The 18827-nt window shown below is 49.8% G+C and overlaps 1 protein-coding gene across 2 annotated transcripts in view; it reads left to right on the top strand.

Annotated features, from left to right (window-relative positions):
- The first annotated feature begins 8980 nt into the window (after positions 1-8980).
- The window catches only part of WWC1 (WW and C2 domain containing 1), a 154030-nt gene continuing 144183 nt past the window's right edge, over positions 8981-18827 (top strand). For both annotated transcript variants that reach the window (XM_068979817.1, XM_068979818.1), the window contains exon 1: positions 8981-9099. In XM_068979817.1, coding sequence (XP_068835918.1) covers positions 8981-9099 — 119 coding nt within the window. The remainder of the gene's footprint in view (positions 9100-18827) is intronic.

The raw sequence follows: 18827 nt of genomic DNA on the forward strand, positions 1-18827 counted from the left end.
ATCTGGACCAGGGCTCACATCAATAAGGAAGGGACATAAGCGAGGCCATGAAGGCAGGATCCTCAGTTTAATATTAGATAGCTGTAAGGAACGTGAATGGAGATAAGGAGACAGAGAGTGGAGGAGGAACAGGAGGAAGAGATGCTGGCTTGAGAAAAAGTGAATTCCACCTTAGATACACTGGGTTTCGTTGGCTCAGAGTAAACAATGAAATTCTGCTTCCAGGAAGATGGAGTAGGCATACTTCTTCCTATTCCTCCCACTAAGTAAAACCAAGAACTTTGGACATTATACACAAAACACAAGAAGACTCTGACAGTACAGAAAGGAAGGCAGATGGCTAGGGACCTCAGGATCTGATGAATGGTATGGTGGGCAGTTCTCTGGGCTTTCTTTTTGCTACATATCCCAGACTGAGCCCTGGAGAAATGGAAACCCACAAACACCAATGGTCCCAACAAAAGAAATTTCAACAAAAGCCTGCTCTCTCTAGCCAAGACCTAGCAAAGAGGTAGACTAGCAGACAAAAAACTTTTAGACAATAGCCACCCTACTCTAGCTAAATACCATAAGGGGAAAAAAACTTCGGCACACTTTCACCCACATAGGCCAAGGCTGGGAGGGACCCTAAACTTTCACCCTCAAGAGGCTGTGATGAGGTGCCCAGCATTCCCCTGGATGACGCTGGAGAAGGCCCATGAGCAGTGTGGACCCCCCCACCTCCAGGTGTCAACGAGGCCCAAGTGGGTACCATGACTACCACCTCTACCTGGCAGTAACGAGGTGCCCCTTCCCCCACCCTTCATTGCCCTGCTGGAATGGTATCAGAGCAAACCAGCTAAAACTGGTTTGCATAAGATTCAGAGTCTCAGAACACATAAAAATATCCTGGTTTCAGTTAAAAATCATTCATCATACCAAGAACCAGGAAGACCTCAAATTGAGTGAAAAAAAAAAAAGGTGGTCAATAGATCAGTCCCCACCCCCAACCCTAACAACAACAAAAAAGAGATTTAGAATTATCCAACAGTTTAGAGCAGCCATGATAAAAATGCTTCATTGAGTTATTTATCAACACACTTAACAAAAATGGAGAAACACCCTCAGCATGGAAATAGAAAATCTCAGCAAAGAAACAAATGACATAAAGGAGAACCAAATGGAAACATTTGAACTAAAAAATTTATTACAACTGAAATGGAAAGCTCAGTGGCTGGGCTCAAGACCACCCTGGTGGTCCAGTGGTTAAGAATCCACCTTGCAGTGCAGGGGACAAGGGTTCGATCCCTGGTCGGGGAGCTTAGATGCCATATACCGTGGAGCAACTAACCCCTTACGGTGTAACTACTGAGTCCATCGTGCACCACTACGAAAGATCTCGAATGATGCAACAAAGATCCTGTGTGCTACAACTAAGACTTGATGCAGTCAAATACATATTTTTTTAAAGGGGGAGTGTGCAGAGTGCAGGGGACAGAGGAAAGAACCAGTGAGTTAGAGGGTAGAACGATAGAAATTACCTAATCTGAACAGCAGAGAAAAAATAGACTAAAAAAAAAAAAAAAATTGACAGAGACCCGGGGATCTGAGGGACTGTTATAAAAGATGAGAGTCCCAGAAGGAGAGGAGAAAAAGGGTGAACTATAAAAGGACTCAGGAATAAGGGCTGAAGACTTCTCAACTTTGATGGGAATCATCAAACTACAGCTTCAAAAAGCTGATTTGTAAATGCTAAAGAAGATAACTGTCCCTCTACCCCAACCCTGCTCCATTCACATCATGATATATAACAACGTCTAAAAGTAAAGACAGAGAAAGCAAAGTACCCAACCTTTACTAGACTGTTTTCAATTTTTAGAGGCTTCTGCAGTTGAAGAACATGGACCAGGGAGCAGGGACTCTGTTTAGCCTGAATCAGGATGTCACTGACAGTGCCGGAAGACATGGGATTGGCGTCAGAGAACCTTGGAAGATTTTACGGCAACCACCCACTAACTCGAATCCCTCAAGAAAAACAACTTTCCATGGTTTACAGAGGAATAGAAACAGGATTCTTCTGATGTGTTGAACACACCAAATCTTCGCATGCTTTCTATCTCCTGCTCCCTTAACCAGGAATGCATATTCTTTGCCCGTTTACATTGCCAGCTACTTCAGTGTGAGTGTATGCTAAGTGACTTCCGTTGTGTCCGACTCTGTGCAATCCCGTGGACTATTGTCACCAGGCTCCTCTGTCCATGAGATCCTCCAGGCAAGAATACTGGAGAGGGTTGCCATGCTTTCCTCCAGGGGATCTTCCCAACCCACGGATCGAACCTCCATCTTTTGTCTCCTGCATTGGCAGGTGGGTTCTTTACTGCTAGTGCCACCTGGGAAGCCTGCTTAAGTATCACTTCCTCAGAAAGGCCTTCTCCTCTGGGCATACTTAAAGTAAATTTTCCACTAACAACCACCCGAAAGAAAGAAAGTGAAAGTCGCTCAGTCGTGTCTGACTCTTTGCGACCCCAATTCTCCAGGCCAGAATACTGGAGTGGGTAGCCTTTCCCTTCTCCAGGGAATCTTTCCAACCCAGGGATCAAACCCAGGTCTTCTGCATTGCAGGCAGATTCTTTACCAGCTGAGCCACAAGGGAAGCCAAGAATACTGGAGTGGGCAGCCTATCCCTTCTCCAGAGGATCTTCACGACCCAGGAATTGAACCCCGGTTTCCTGCATTGCAGGCGAATTCTTTACCGACTGAGCTCTGAGGGAAGCCCAACACCCACCCAACCATGCTATATTTTTTCATAGCATGCTGTCTTCTTCTTATCAGTCTCAATAGGCAAATATTTGTTGATTTTTTCTATCTCCGATACTAAACTGTACTCTCTCTGAGACCTAAAACCACCCTCTGTCCTGAGGGCTTGACACATTGTCTGTTACAGTTGACAAACAGTCTTGTTGAGTGAATGAATAAATAGCTGAGGAGGGAAGGGACCTACCTTTAAATGAACTCCTATGTTTCAGGGACTGAGTAGCACTTTATTTGCATCACCTCATTTAGTTGACGGGGAGGTAGGTACAGTGGCTCTCATTTCACAGATGAGAAAACTGAGGCCCAAAAAGGTACCATCTCATACCCAGGGTCACACATGCACCACGATGCAGAGCCATATTTCACAAACAGATATTTCTTTTCTGCCCATGTATTTTCCACCACTCCACCCAGCCACCGTGTTCAGGCAGGTTATCTGGGCTTAGGTCCCAAACCTATACCCTTCTTGATAGTATCTTATAAAATTCACTCAGTTTGCTCATCTAGAATTCTGAGAATAAGGTATTGAACCACTAGCAGTGGACAGGTTCAGAGTACTTCATTCCACCAGTCTCTAAGCAGTTGTGCTTCAGGATGAGTCGCTTCGGTTGTGTCCAACTCTGTGCGAGCCCGTGGACTGTAACACACCAGGCTCCTCTGTCCATGGGGATTCTCCGGGCGAGAATACTGGAGTGGGTTGCCAGGTCCTCCTCCAGGGGGATCTACCCAAACCAGGGACTGAGCCCGTGTCTCTTTTGTCTCCTGCAATGCCAGGCAGGTTCTTTACCACTAGAGGTTGGGGTGGACTATAAGTGCCTGGGTGCCATGGCGATGCAAGTTCTATAAATACCCGAGAGAGGCTCCTTTCAGTCAGCCTGTTGGTTATTGCGCTTGCAATCCCCACCCCTGTTTCCCACCAGGGATCCTCTCCAGAGGTTGGGGTAGGGGTGAAGGAAAGCACTGCTTTGCAGGAACTCCGTCCCTCTGTTCACACTCTTTCTTTCTCCTCTCCACACCCCCGCCCTTGAAACTGAGATTTCATCTCCACCTCCTCCTATGGTGCATAATTCATTTTCTCATTGGTGAAAGACACAACAGCTCCCAGCCCTCAGGCCGCAGAGGCCTCTGGGATGGGAGAATGGAAACCTCTCCTGGCGGCCCCAGGATAACCTCCCATCCAGAAGAAATCCAGCTCAGCTAATGAATGAAGCAGCAAGAAAAAGGCAGGGAGGTAGGGAGGCAGGCTGCGTAGGGAGAAAAGTGCCCCTCTTTCCACGGAGACAGCTCCTCTGTTAAAACTCCAGCTATCTAAACCCCAGGTGGGTCTTGTTGACACATTGCTGGAGGTTGAGAACCAGGTTGGTCTGTCTTCAGCTTGGAATTCAGAGCCCCCACCTCAACTCTGCCCTTTCATTGTAAACTCAGCTATGACCTCAGGGTGCCCTCTCCCACCTCCAACCGCTCCAACAGATATGCAATCTGAGTGAAAGCAGAGACTAGTAGTCTCCTAGCTACTCTCTGCCCACTTCCAGCTAGACTGTTTATATAACATGAAGTCCCTTCTTCGTTGACATTCTGGAGCACACACTGTGCTGAGTTCAGAAGTAAAAACTCAACTGGGAGGAACTGTTGTTGGACTTTTGGCTCTATTATTTACCATGTCACTAGAGGGAAGTCACTTCGCCTCTCGAGTCTCAGTTTACACATCTGTAAAATGGGACTAATAAGAAACCAGGGCAATGGGTCAGTATTCATAGACATTCCATCTATTTGTAAAATGAATCGACTGTGCTAGACTTATTTTGATGTATTTTCAAGCTATTAAACACTGAGGTGTGTGCTCTGTCACTTCAGTCATGTTTGATTCTTTTTGATCCCATGGACTGTAGCCCACCAGGCTCCTTTGTCCATGGGATAGAATACTGGGGTGGGTTGTCATTTTCTTCTCCAGGGGATCTTCCCAACCCAGGGATCGAACCCACATCTCTTGCATCTCCAGCATTGGCAGGCAGGTTCTTAACCAACTGCGCCAACTGGGAAGCCTTAAACACTGAAGAGCTAGAAATAAATAGGTCTCTATTTATCTCCACTTCTGTCTCAGTTCTCATATTGCCAAGGTTTCCTGCACCCTAATTTTCCCTGGCTTACGACATGTTTTCCCATTATTGAAAGAAAATAGTTCATGGGCCCAATTATGAATCGCACATAATGCATGACTAAAGAAAGGGCACATTATCGGCTCCATCACACAAACGCAACTGTGCATCCCGCAGGGTGCGTAGGAGGGAGAGCATGATGTAGGGAGAACAGTCATGGAGTCAGGAAAAAAAATCTCCGCAGAGGTTTCTTTCATTTCCTTGAAGAATGTCGATGCTAACAGGAAAGTACTGCTGGCATTTCTGCTCCTTTTTTTTCCTAAGCTAATTTCTTCTCCTTACCATCTTCATAAAATATGTTACCCTGCCACTCTGAAATTCTCTAAAACGCGTGTGTGTTCTCCTTTGCTGCTGCAGTGGGGGAAAGGATTTTAGTGGATGTCTTTAAAAAAAAAAAAAAAAGACCATCTGTTTCAGGCTCAGGTGCGTCCAACGGGCAACCTGGCTGTGAGAGCAAACCAGGAGAGGCTTATCCTGTGGTCACTTCTGCTTGGCTCCAACAACCGACTGTGCCTCCAGCTTCCTGGGCAGGTTCACACACCCCCAGGAGGAAGGCTGGGCTTCTCATCTTCGCTTCAGATTCCTGCAGTTCATTCACCTGTAGAATAATGTCCAATTTGCCCTATCCTGTGGCTGAGCTGGTTTTTACCTTTAATCCCTTTCACGTTTGTGCTCAGCCTCAAAGAATGCCTGGGGATGATTCACCCACCATCACATGGGGCAGACAGTCATCTGTTTTATTACCTCACCCTGCTTGCAGCTTCTGAGAGATAACCTAGGATTCTTCTGTTCTGGGCTGGGGGGCGGGGGAGAGTAGATGGAGGTAAGGCAGACAGAGGAAGACTTTCAGGAGTCCATTCCTGCTCTGGTCTTGATTTCCTACTTTCCAGCTCAGGTCAAAAGACCTGCAGGAACAAGTCATGTGGAAACTCCAGGGCTTGGGCAAGAAATGGATTTGGAGGTCTAAAAGGGGTTTTCCCTTCACTACCAACATCAGCCAGTGGGAAGTCTTGGTTGCAAAACAAGACAGAAAATGAAAGCAGCAATTAGGAAGATTGTCACACACACCAAAAGAAACCCACACACAATTTTCAGGAGGGGAAAGGACATGGGCTTGTGTTTGGCACAGAAAATACTTCCGTTTCACATGAGGCCATGGTGTTCTATGTATGGCACTAGGAGAACCCTGCAATGATGGCATACTGTGAAATGTCAGGCCCCCTACATTTCTCAGCTGTAGCCCTTACAACAAGCCCTACAGAGTCTATATGATTATGGTATCTTTCAGACCTAAGACTGAAAATTTGATCAAGTTAGTCAAGGTCACACAGTTAGAAAAGAGGGAGGATTTAAGACCCAAACAGACTGATTCCAGAGCTTTAGCTTCTCAGCCAAATAATGATGAAGCAAGCATCCAAAGAGACAAGCAGTCATCAGCATCTGTAATATTCCAGACTCAGACCCTGGGTAGGTTCAGGAGTTTCAGAGTAATTAAACCTAAAGAAAGAATAGGTTAATGGTGGAGAGCATGAGTACTGAAGTCAGACCTAGGTTCACTTATTAGCTTTGTATCCCTGGTCAACAATATAGCATTTTGGAGCATCAGTTTTCTCATCATGGAAATGGGTATAATAAGTAGCATTCCTTTATTCCAGAGTGGTGGTGTGAGCTTATGTGAGATCATGCTTGTGAAGCAGCTAGCACCATGTTGGCTTTAATTCTGAGCTATTGCCCTCATTGGTAGTTTCCCCAGTAGTTCAGACAGTAAAGCATCTGCCTACAATGCGGGAGACCCGGGTTTGATCCCTGGGTTGGAAAGATCTGCTGGAGAAGGAAATGGCATCCCACTCCGGTATTCATGCCTGGCAAATCCCATGGACGGAGGAGCCTGGTAGGCTATAGTCCATGAGGTTGCAAAGAGTCGGACACGACTCAGCGACTTCACTTTCACTTTTCATTGCCCTCATCAGGGCTTCCCTGGTGGCTCAGAGGGTAAAGCATCTGCCTGTAATGAGGGAGACCGAGGTTTGATCCCTGGGTTGGGAAGATCCCCTGGAGAGGGAAATGGCAACCTACTCCAGTTCTCTTGCCTGGAAAATCCCATGGACGGAGGAGCCTGGTAGGTTGTAGTCCATGGGGCTGTAAAGAGTCGGACACGACTCAGTGACCTCATGCATGCACACACACATTGCCCTCATGACTAATGGGAGTATTCTGCACCCGGTGAAGTTGAGGAGTGAGTTGTAGAGGGCTGTGGGAATCTCCCCATAAGAAGCAGGAGGGTGAACTCCTACTTCTAGGTATTCTGAGGCCAGCCTGAGGTCTGTGTTTCTGGACTTTTGTGCATGGCATCTATGGAATGAGGGAGGGAGGGAAAGGTCAAATACTGAGTCAATGGGCCTGGCTTTAGGGAAGTAACTGGCTTAACAGAAGGCATCTGGAGGTAAGGAGATACCACCATAAGTCTTCTGTACCAAGAGCAGAGGAGACCAGAAACATGGGATTCTCCCCTATGCTCAGCACACCCTGGCCCATACAGCACAGGACACTGGCTCCTCTGGGAGGCTGTGGGACTCAGACAAAGGATACAGCAGGCTGGGCTTCATCCCTGCAGTCCAGCTCCCTGCTATACATCCAGGGCCAAAAAAAAAAAAAAAAACAGTTAAAGACATTCAGGAGACACAGACAGCTGATTAACTGTAATTAAATAATCACAAATTTTTGATTTCTCAAGAAATATTGATTTTTAAAAGTTCTCATTTTTTCGACATGGAATTTTGCTTTGTTTGCTTCCTTCTTTTTCATAACCCCTATCCCCCCAAAGCCATGACAGATCAATTAATATCTCGAAGAGGACAGGTGAAGCTGCCTGGAACAGGTTACATATTCAATTTAATGAACAACAACATCATAACTATTACAAAGGGCCACCTCGACACCCACTGGAGGTCCTTGGGGGCTGAGGGCAGGAGATGGATGCCTGGCACTCTTCATTTTAGGGACCCGGGGAAGAGTCAGTTACATTTGCAAGTACGAGGGGTGGGGGGATGGGTGAAACAACGCGCGGAAAGAATAGAATAAGAAGGAGACAGATGGTGTGTGTGTTGGGGGAAGGGATCAGAGATCCTGGAAAACTTATGTTCCCCTATTTGCAAGAATGTTTCCATTTAACCACTTCTTGCCTGACTCCTGATTCTACAAGAGAGAACCCGGGAGTTATAAGATTGGGGACACCTGTGCCAAGAACCCGGCCGCTCGGGGTGGAGACAGCCTGGAGAGCCGGGAAGCCGAGGCAGAGCGGGGCTTGCTCGCGCCTCCCGGGGCTCCAGCCTGGGTCCGGGACCCAGGTGAAGGGCGGGCTCCCATTCCTCCCGGCAGGAGCCGCGAAGGGGCGGCCGGCGGTTGGGACTGTCCCACGAGGGGGCGCGTCTCGGGCCCTAGGACCCGCCCTCGCGGAGCTGGGAGCGGGGAGGGGACGCGGGAACCCTGGCGCCCGGCGCTCCGCCTCCAGTTTCCGGGGCAGCGCGGTTACCTGCACGGCCCGAGCCGCACCTGGCGCAGGCAGGAGTCGCAAACCAAGCGAGCGCGGAACGGCGGAGGGAGAGCGGGGACAGCACCCGGCTCGGGGGAGCGAGAGGCGGCGGCGGCGGCGGTGTGGAGGCTGCAGGGCGCCGCGCGCCGCGGAGGAGGACAGGCGGCAGCTGCGCTAGGCTCGCTCTGCCCCGCCGGCCGGGCGCGCACCCGGGCCCGCACCGCGCCGCTGCGGGCGCACATGGCAGTGTGAGAGGCCGGCGGCCGGAGGAGCGGGAGGCGCCGGGCCGGGGCCGCAGGGCCGCATGGACAGCGCCGCCACCCCGGCCGGCCCTCACTAGGGGCCCCCAGCCCGCGGGCGCCACCTTCCCTCCCCACCACCGCGACCATGGTGCCTCGGCGGCCGCCCGAGCCGAGAGAAACCGGCCGGAGCCGCTGAGCCGGCGGGCCCCCGTGGCGGCCGGGAGCTGCATGGGGGAGCGCGGGCCGCGCTCGAGAAGATGCCCCGGCCGGAGCTGCCCCTGCCGGAGGGCTGGGAGGAGGCGCGCGACTTCGACGGCAAGGTCTACTACATAGACCACACGAGCCGCACCACCAGCTGGATCGACCCGCGGGACAGGTAGGATTCCGCGTGCACCCTCATCCCGCTCCTGCCCCAGGGGCCACAAGCCGGGACGGGGCGGCGACCCTGGGAGCTCTGCGGGCCTCTTGCGCTGTCTTCAGGGTGCCCCCCACCCCCGTGCCCTTCCGGACCGGGCGGGCAGCTGGGAGGAGGGGTCGGCCGGTGAGTTGGCCCAGGCTACCCCCTCACCCCGCGCCGTCCTCTGAGGGGGACTCAGCCCCCCGCCGGCACCTGCCGGGAGTTTTGACCTTAAGCTCTAGCCCCGCCTCCCGCCGCTCCCCTCCCCCTTAGTTAGGTTCGGCGGGGGCTGGGGGAGCGATCTAGCCGGGTGATGCTGGGGCTTCCCGGGGAGGCTTTCCCCAGCGTGGGGGCGGGGGGAGTGGGATGGGAAAGCATCTGGTTTGGAGGGGGTGGTAGGCACCCAGGACTCAGCGGGAGGCTGCTGGAGGAAGGACACTGCGTCCCGGGGAAGGCAGCCCAGGGTGTGAATTTTGACAGGTGCCTCCCAGGCTCGGAGAGTCGGGCGCAGCGGCGTTCTGGGGGCCGGGAGGCCGACAGTGGGAAGGAGAGGAAGGAGCGGGGGAGGGCTCATCGGGGAGACTGGTTCCCCAGGAATCTCACGGCAACTAAGAAGCTGTTAGGATGTAGATGGAGGTGAGAGGCCGCCGCAAAGCCCTGCCCATCGCCTCCCCGCCTTCCTCTCCTCTGGGAACGGGGGTTCCTCAGTGCTGCACCACGCCGGTTGGAGCACCGGATTTTTTTTTTTTTTTTCTTTTTTGCTGAGGCAGGTGGCGTGTGAGATGGCTGGTGTGGCTCTTAAGCATCCAGACTTTCTCCTGGTTTTGGCTGCTTGGCAATTTTTTTGCACACAGCACCCTCTCTCCATGAATATCCTGGGGGAGAGGGGGAAGGACCACCCTCTGGGACCGCTGATTGTCCTTTGCTCTCCTCTCTGTGGTCAGTGTCCCAGGAATGCGGAGTTTTCACCTGGTAATTGTGACCTTGGGTGTCAGGTGCTTGTAAAGCAATGAAGCTAAATTATTTGGCTGGGGTGGGAATGGAGGTTCCAGAAGTCTAGGATGGGGTGTGTAATCAAGATGAGAGTTGAGAAAAAGAAAAAGCAAGAAAGAAAATGTGAGCTGAGATTGCTCATAGTTTCTGTGAGCACTTTGGTTCATTCATTCAACATGGACTGGGTGTCGACTCTGAGTTCAGTACTATGCTGAACGTCTCATCAATTTAATCCGAAAGAGACATTTTTAATGCTGAAAAGCTCAGGTCCCACGGGCAAGCTGCTTTAACTTCTGAGCCTCAGTTTGCCTGTTTGTCAGATAAATGATTTACTTGGAAGGGAAGGGGTGATAGTGGAACTCTTGAAAGTGGAAGGGATATGGAAGATCAGGGCCCAGCTCCCATTTCCAAACATGAGACAAACTTTGAGATCCTGAGGTAGGATGTGCTTGGGGATTTTGATCTTCTCACCACTCTAGCTTTTGCCAAATTCTCTGCCTGCCCTGAAGTTCTAGCCTCCACAGTCCCTTGTCCTCGCCTAAAACAGACACAAGTTCAAGTTTGTGTGTCCTCCCCCATTTTAGGTCCCAGCAGCTACGGAGCCCAGTGTGCTGTCAGCAGTTGAGTGTAGAGGGCATTGCTAACTCACCCCAGGTCCTGAATCTGGGAACTTCTCTGGGGCACTGAGAGGATAACACAGCTTCAGAAATCTGCTTAAGCAGCGGTCATTCATTACCCTTGGAAGAGGGCAAGCAGTATAGCTTCCATGGAAAACTGACTTGGCTATGGCATAATTTCCCGAATTTCAGTATTATGTAGACCACCTTTTTTGCTATATCACCTGTGTTATTGCTGACTTAATACTTGACACTGAATCAACCCAATCTGAATTTTTTTTAGCCACTTTTGCAAATGGGAAACTAGCAATATCTATTGCTCCAAAGAGAAAGGAACCTTTAAAAAGTACAGTGAAAGGGGGGGGGGGAAGTGCCTTTCTGTTTGAATTCACTCCTGTGGCCAGTCCACGGCTCCAGCAACAGGCCTCCGCAGCCTGTGTTTTTAGGCAGATTGGCAAGCAATGGAGAGGAATTAAAAAGAAAACTGGCGCTTAAGGAACTGCTCACTTTCTCCGCCTTGCTGTTCACTGGTTTTACCCTGTGCCTTTGTATCTCCGGTCAGCCCACCTGCACCGGCCTGGGCTGGGGCCCCTGATCTTGGGACGCTGAGGGTTTCTGAGCTCACTCTTGCAGTGAGCCAACTTTGAATATTTGGGGAAACAGCTGAACAGAGGGCGTCCACCTCTGCCTCCCTGGAATTCCCTGCCGCACACCCCAGAAGAGAGTTCGACCTCACCCTATCTGTGTGGCCTCAGGCAAATCTCCTGACCTCTCTGAGGTGCAAGCACTCCTTTGGTGAGCGATAAAAGCTGATGAGATGGTCTCTGAGGCCCCCTGCCAGTTCTCAAATATGATCTCATGGACTCCGCTTTGGCCTCACCTTATCCCCCGTGATTCCATGGCAGAATTGGGAGGAGGGCGGTAGGCAGGAAGGTGAGGGAGCTGTAAGGAGGAGGAAAAAAATGAGCAAAGCTAAAAAAGAGCCAGACTTCTTTGGGGTGGTGGGGTTTGGTGGGGGTGGGGGGGAATTCTGCCAGGGTGGTTGCATCTCTGCAGCTGGTTAATGCTATGAAACAAAATATCACATAAAAGAAAAAAGATTCTGCTGGGTGTGTGTCTGTAATGTCTGTGTGTGCATGCATTTGTCTTTTTCTTTTTCTTATCTGAATCAAGGAGATATGCCTGCCCATTCCCCTGAATTTAAAAGAAGTAAGTCAAATGGTCCTTCAGTTAGAAAAGTGATTTCTTAGCCACCGAGAACAAAATAGCGTCTCGGGTTACCAACCCTGAAGAATGTCTTGGCACATTCTTCCCTCCGGGCCTGAGCTGTTTTGTGTGTGTCCGCCATGGAGGCTGCTGGGGGTAGGGAATCCAGTTTTCAGCTTCCCCTTTCACCAGGGGGTTGGAAGAGCAGCCAGGCAGCCAGCCTTGCCAACTCTCTCCCCTTCTCACCCAGGGGAAGACTGGGAGGCCGAAATTCCTGAGGACGGTTGTCCCAACAACCAGAGAGGGGCCAGTGGGCAGCTCGGGGCCCTGCCGACTGGGCCAAAGGCTCCGCCAAGCTCCGCGGGCTCCTCCCGAGGTAGGGCTGGTCTTAGAAGGTGCCAGGTCCATGGGGAATCAGGTGCTGTGGATCTGGCCATGGAGCAGTACTCCTTCAGCAGAATAACCCCAGATTCTTCTGGAAGCTTCCAGTCAAGGGCCAGCACTCCGGGTATATTTAACTTAGTGGTATGCAACAACAAATGCACTGATTGTTCTCTGAGGAAGAATGGATTGTTGGAACTGGCCCTGCCAGAGAAGGTTCCTGAAGCCTAATTCCCGCTCCTTGGTGTGTGTGGGGGGGAGGGGGGGACTGTGTTCAGACTTTCTTCACCTGGGAGCTCTGTGGGAACAGTTTCTGTGTCTGTGTGAGCAGTGCTGGAGGCCCACGTGGCTGGCAGGCCTTGTTGAGAGAACCCAGCAACTTCTCTCATGATATGCAGAGGAATTTTTGCCAACCCTGTTATTACAGGAACAATTCATAGTTTAAGATGTTGGGCTTTACAGCAGGCAAAAGATCTTAATCTCCTTCTGGTCACAGACCCTTAGAAGCTTCCAACAGAGGTTAAGGACGTTTCTCGAAGAAAAGCATGAACAAGGCTTTTGGCACATCATTTCAGGGGGTTCACCGACCCCAGATTCATAACCCCTGCCATGGATTAGCTTAGAAACTGCTCATCACTACCTGTATGCCCTCCCGTTTAGCTGAGACATAATGATTGAGCACTGACTGTATTCAGGCAGTCTGCTGAGCACTTTACATGGAGGATTTCTTTTAATCCCCCTAACAACCCTGGGAGTAGATTATCTACCTGAGAAACCTCGAGGCTTAGGGGGCCTAAGTTCGGAGAAAACCACTCAGCTTCTGAGGAGCTGAGATGTGATTGCGAGGCGTGTCGACTCAGAACCCACATTTCTGACCACTCAGCTGCCTGGAATCTCTTGCAGAATCAAAAACCTCTGCTCTACTGCCTAAGGAATTCAGCCTTGGGGAATGGAGCCCGGACAGGCATGATTTCACTTACCTGGTGCCATTCTGGTGTGGCCAGGCCACAGTTATTCAGAGAGCAGTGTAGAAAACGGGAAGAGGGGACTTCCCTAGTGGTCCAGTGGTTAAGATTCTGCACATCCACTGCAGGGGTTGTGGGTTCAATCCCTGGTTGGGGAACTAAGGTCCTACAAGCCACATGGCGGGACCAAAAATAAACAAATAGATAAAAAACAAAAGAAAATGGAAAGAGTCTTTGAATCCTGACATCTTTGATCTGCTGCTTATTACCTGAGTCACCTTGGCAAGTTATGTATTCTCTCTGAGCCTCAGTTTTGTCTTCTTTAGGATGGGATGATATACATCAGCTGTCAAGAGGCATTTTGAGCATGAAATAAGTTAAATTGGGCAGGGAAACTATCACAGAGCCTCATATAACAGTAGACTCTTGGGAATGTCAAATCTTTTAGCTTTTACAAGGAGGTCAGTAAAGAATCTGCCTGCAATGCAGGATCTTCCAGGGTAGGGAAGATCCCTTGAAGAAGGGAAAGGCAGTACACTCCAGTATTCTTGCCTGGGAAATCCCATGGACAGAGGAGCCCAGTCAGTGAGGTCACAAAGAGTCGGACTGACTAAGAGACTAACGCTTTCACCTAGAAAATACTTAAGTCAAATGGAGACCAAGTCTCCATCCAGTTCTGTTCAGTTCAGTCACTCAGTCGTGTCTGACTCTTTGCGACCCCATGAACCACAGCACGCCAGGCTTCCCTGTCCATTACCAACTCCTGGAGTCCACCTAAACCCATGTCCATCGAGTTGGTGATGCTACCCAACCATCTCATCCTCTGTCATCCCCTCCTCCCACCTTCAATCTTTGCCAGCATCAGGGTCTTTTCAAATGAGTCAGCTCTTCACATCAGGTGGCCAAAGTATTGAGTTTCAGCTTCAACATCAGTCCTTCCAATGAACACCCAGGACTGATCTCTTTTAAGATGGACTGGTTTGATCTCCTTGCAGTCCAAGAGACTCTCAAGAGTCTTCTCCAACACCAACAGTTCAAAAGCATCAATTCTTCGGTGCTCAGCTTTCTTTATAGCCCAACTCTCACATCCATACATGACTACTGGAAAAACCATAGCTTTGACTAGATGGGCCTTTGTTGGTAAAGTAATGTCTCTACTTTTTAAAATGCTCTCTAGGTTGGTCATAGCTTTTCTTCCAAGGAGTAAGCATCATTTAATTTCATGGCTGCAATCACCATCTGCAGTGATTTTGGAGCCACCCAAAATAAAGTCTCTCACTGTTTCCATTGTTTCCCCATCTATTTGACATGAAGTGATGGGACCAGGTGCCATGATCTTCGTTTTCTGAATGTTGAGTTTTAAGCCAACTTTTTCACTCTCCTCTTTCACTTTTATCCAGAGACTCTTTAGTTCCTCTTTGTTTTCTGCCTTAAGGGTGGTGTCATCTGTGTATCTGAGGTTCCAAATTGGGAAAGGAGTACATCAACGCTGTATATTGTTACCTTGTTTATTTAACTTATATGCAGAATACATCATGCAAAATGCTGGGCTGGATGAAGCACAACCTGGAATCAAGATTGCCGGGGGAAATATCAACAGCCTCCAGCTCTGTAGCAGTTTGCAACTGGTATGGACCTTTCTGGCCATGTCTAGCCCTCTCATTTCACTTGATGAAACTGAAACCAATGTCTTGCCCCAGGTCGCACAGCAGATGTCAACCTGAGTCTCTGGTGAAAAGTGAAAGTCGCATCCAACTGTTTGTGACCCGATGGATTATACAGCCCATGGAATTCTCCAGGCCAGAATACTGGAGTGGGTAGCCTTTCCCTTCTCCAGGGGATCTTTCCAACCCAGGGATCGAACCCAGGTCTCCTGCATTGCGGGCGGATTCTTTACCAGCTGAGCCACAAGGGAAGCCCAAGAATACTGGAGTAGGTAGCATACCCCTTTTCCAGGGGATCTTCCTGACCCAGGAATTGAACCCGGGTCTCCTGCATTGCAGGCAGATTCTTTACCAACTGAGCTACCAGGAAAAGGTCTCCTTTCTTCTTTCTCTTATGTAAACTTTTCCTTGAAAACCAGACCCAGTTTCTTCTCATCCACTGTAATAATTTGAGAGTATTTTATGCTTGTGGTTTATCCTCTGTAATCCTTTTTGGCTGTGCTGATGACCATTAAGTTTCTTTCATAGCGTCACAATCATGTGTGAGTCGTATCATAGGAATGTGTTATGTGTCGAGCAAAGTACAGCAATTGCAAGTGCACTACTATTTTTATAATCAATTTAAATAGATTTAAGGTTATTGTCAGACTAATGTCACTTTCCACCAGTTTACATTCTGACCTGCTTTCTTAAGCGGCAATTATAACCAGCCTGCCAGGGAATTTACCCAAAGCCTCTATTCTCCATGCTTCTGCTCTTAATGATCCACTAATACCTTTAGTTTGGGCCTTTACAATTATGAGAGGGCTTTTCTTCTCCTTCCAAGGCCTGAATTTATGATCTACATGTCTCATGGGCATCTGCAGTGCATGGGAGTATCTTATGTCATTCATTAAGAAAGAAATAAGGTTAAAAGGCACTAGTCTAGCTAACAGGAAGAAGTAAGAGGCTTTAGAACCCACAAATGAATAATAATAAATGTTAATATGTACTCTGGGCTGCACGCAAAGTGTTTTATATTATGATCTCATTTAATCCTTTTGCCAACCATATAAGGTAAATAGTGTTGGTCACTCCATCTTCAGATAAGGAAATAGAGACTTAGAAAGGTTATGAATTTGTATTTGCTCAAGGTCACCACCACTAGGGGATGCACCCAGGATTGGAGCCCAGGTGGTTGAACTCCTGAATCCACACTCGGATTGTGCTGTGCTTAGTCGCTCAGTCGTGTCCGACTCTTTGCCACCCCGTGGGCTGTAGCCCGCCAGGCTCCTCTGTCCATGGGGATTTTTCCAGGCAGGAATACTGGAGGGGTTGCCATGGCCTCCTCATTGTAGTCATTTTAGAACTCCAGATGCCCTGTCGACAAACTGGGCTGGAAGGTTACCATTCACTCCTAAAATGAGGCCAGCCTGCTGTGGATCTCAGGGAAAGATGCTGGCAAGGAGGCTTGATCAGAAAACCCAGTGAAATCCACATGGTGGCTTGGGAGGCCAGTGGGCACAAAGGCTACCCTCTGGGAGCTGCCAGCCAACCAGAGCTCTGGGAGGGAGGGAGAGAACAGAGACGGAGGCAGGGAAACTCTGAAGGATGCAGTCAGTGTGTGGAGTTCAAAGCCATTCCCAAATTGCTTGGGTAAATGCTCCCAACAGCCAGGGATTTAGTAACCACTAAGGCAGCTCCTTCCTGTTATTGCCCCTCCTGCTTTTGGCCTTGACAAACTGACCTGATTCCCCACTCCCCTGGGAGCCTGGGGAGCCTTGCAACACCACCCTTTTGAAGAGAAGAGAGTCAGGTTGCCTTAGTTACTGGGAAGGTTGGAACGCTAAGCTCAGGTGCACAGAAGGAGAGACGAGGCTAGAATAAGTGGGAGTTGGAAGGTGGCCGGCCTGCTGCTGCAGAAGCCTTGGTCAGATTTTGGCAGCATCTGCAGGGGTGCCAACTTCATAGCACTCGCCTGTCCATGCTGAGCGTGCCTGGAGCTCTCTCTCCAGCCACATCTGCCTTTAGGCGATGACGATCTGCCCCCAGCTCAGTGAGGGGCCCAGGATAAGAGAAGCCCCCTTCCCTTGGGGAAATGGCCTGGGTAGCATCTCCTTCTGCTTCTGTTTGGATAGGGCAGAGGGCTGGATAGGGGCTGAGTCTGGGTGAAAAATACATGCCCTGCCTCTCCCAGCACAGAGGGTCCAGCCAGCCAGCCACACACCCTTAGGTGGAACAGCTAGAGGCTCTGGTTGCTGCTGCTGACAAGCTTCTCAGCTGCCCTGGATCCCTGTTTCAGACTGAGATAAAAGAAGAGAAAACTCAGAAACTGGATACAGTGGCGTTTTGTTATTTAACCTTCACCAGCGGGCCATTAAGCCTCTGGCTCCTGAGCAGCAAAGCTCCTGCCAAAATAACGGGGCCGGGGCAGGGGGTGGTGGGGGCATTCACTGTTGCTGTGTGGGAAGAACATAGAAAATTCTATAAAGATGCTGGACCAGGGAGAGGGGGTGGAGAAGAGAGCAGGGGCGGGGGGAAAGGACTAGTGCAGTGGGTTACATCCCTGCACCACCACCCCCGCCCCCTCGCTTCTTCAGTGCTTCTACCCATGACATCTCACCATTGCAAAGAAACGGGATCGTTCAGTTTCAAATGTCTGCCAAAGAAAAAGGACCGAGGCTTAAGTTCTCCTTCAATGGTCGGCCAGGAAAAAAAAAAAAATGAAGCTGCATCAAGATTAGGGACACCTTTGTTGGCTTTTTTTCTTCCCCTGCTCCATTCATCACTCTCTGGCAGCCAAGACACCAGGCCAGCGGCAGCTGCTGACTTTCCCCAGCCGGCTGCCTGCTGTTGCCGGGCCCGGTTTGATGGCAGCCCGGGTGTCCCCAAGCTGGCTTCCTCCTCACCCAGTGGCAGTTACTTGTTGGGTTTGTCTCTGGGCTGCCCTCAGGATCCACTGACTGGTGCCTGACTAGAGAGGATAAAATACCAAGATCCGGGCATCAGGTGGCTGTTAGGATGAGATGACCCTGGGACAGCCTTCTGATCCTGCATCTGTCATGGTTTTTCTTGGATAGTTAGGGCTTTGTGAGCATGGCACTGTGTAGTCCAGGAATTTCTTCCACGTACATTTGTATCATAACCGGCCCCTGGCGATCGCAATGATAATGGTTATATTTAGTCATCTTTATCTAGTACCTGGCATGTGCCAAGCACAGTCTTTTGCACATAGTATTTTTCTGACTTAATGGAGAAACTGAGGTTAAGAATGGCCAAGGGACAAATTCAAGGTTGCACAGGTAGAAAGGGGCAGAGCTGGAATCTGAATCTAGGTCTGTCTGATTACAGAGCCTTACTCTCTGCACCACTGCAACCTTTTCAGTGCATTTGGAGAGAGGAAGGGAAGAGGGGAGGAGAGCAAAGGAAAAGGGAGCTTTTTAACTACGGAGATAACACACCTGTTAGCATATATACCTTTTTCACTACGGAGGAAAATGTTTGTGTGGCTCCAGCGCAATGCTGGTTTGACGTATCGCACAGTTCCCTGCAGTGGATAAGGTCTCCAGAAGGATCTCCAGACGCTATCAAGTCAAGTCCTGCCTCTGTCATTTCCAGGTAGTAGGTCACCTTGAACAAATCCCTTCTCAATTGTATAAAGCACAGGTAAGAGGAGGGCTTACCTACCCCCAAGGGTTGTGGGGAGAGGAAAGGCGGGTCTTACCCAGTGCCTGCTACACACCAGATTTTCACATGGGAGCTGGGACTAGTTAGGCGAGTTTACCGTTCTTTACCTTGGTAGAGGAACAAGAACCATTGTCACCTCCTTTCCAATTCAAGTTTCTTCCTGCTGAACCAGGGTTCACTTGAGCCACGTTGACATCAGAGTTTGCAAACCACCT

This window comes from Capricornis sumatraensis, chromosome 9, assembly GCF_032405125.1.
Source record: "Capricornis sumatraensis isolate serow.1 chromosome 9, serow.2, whole genome shotgun sequence".
NCBI classification, from domain to species: Eukaryota; Metazoa; Chordata; class Mammalia; order Artiodactyla; family Bovidae; genus Capricornis; species Capricornis sumatraensis.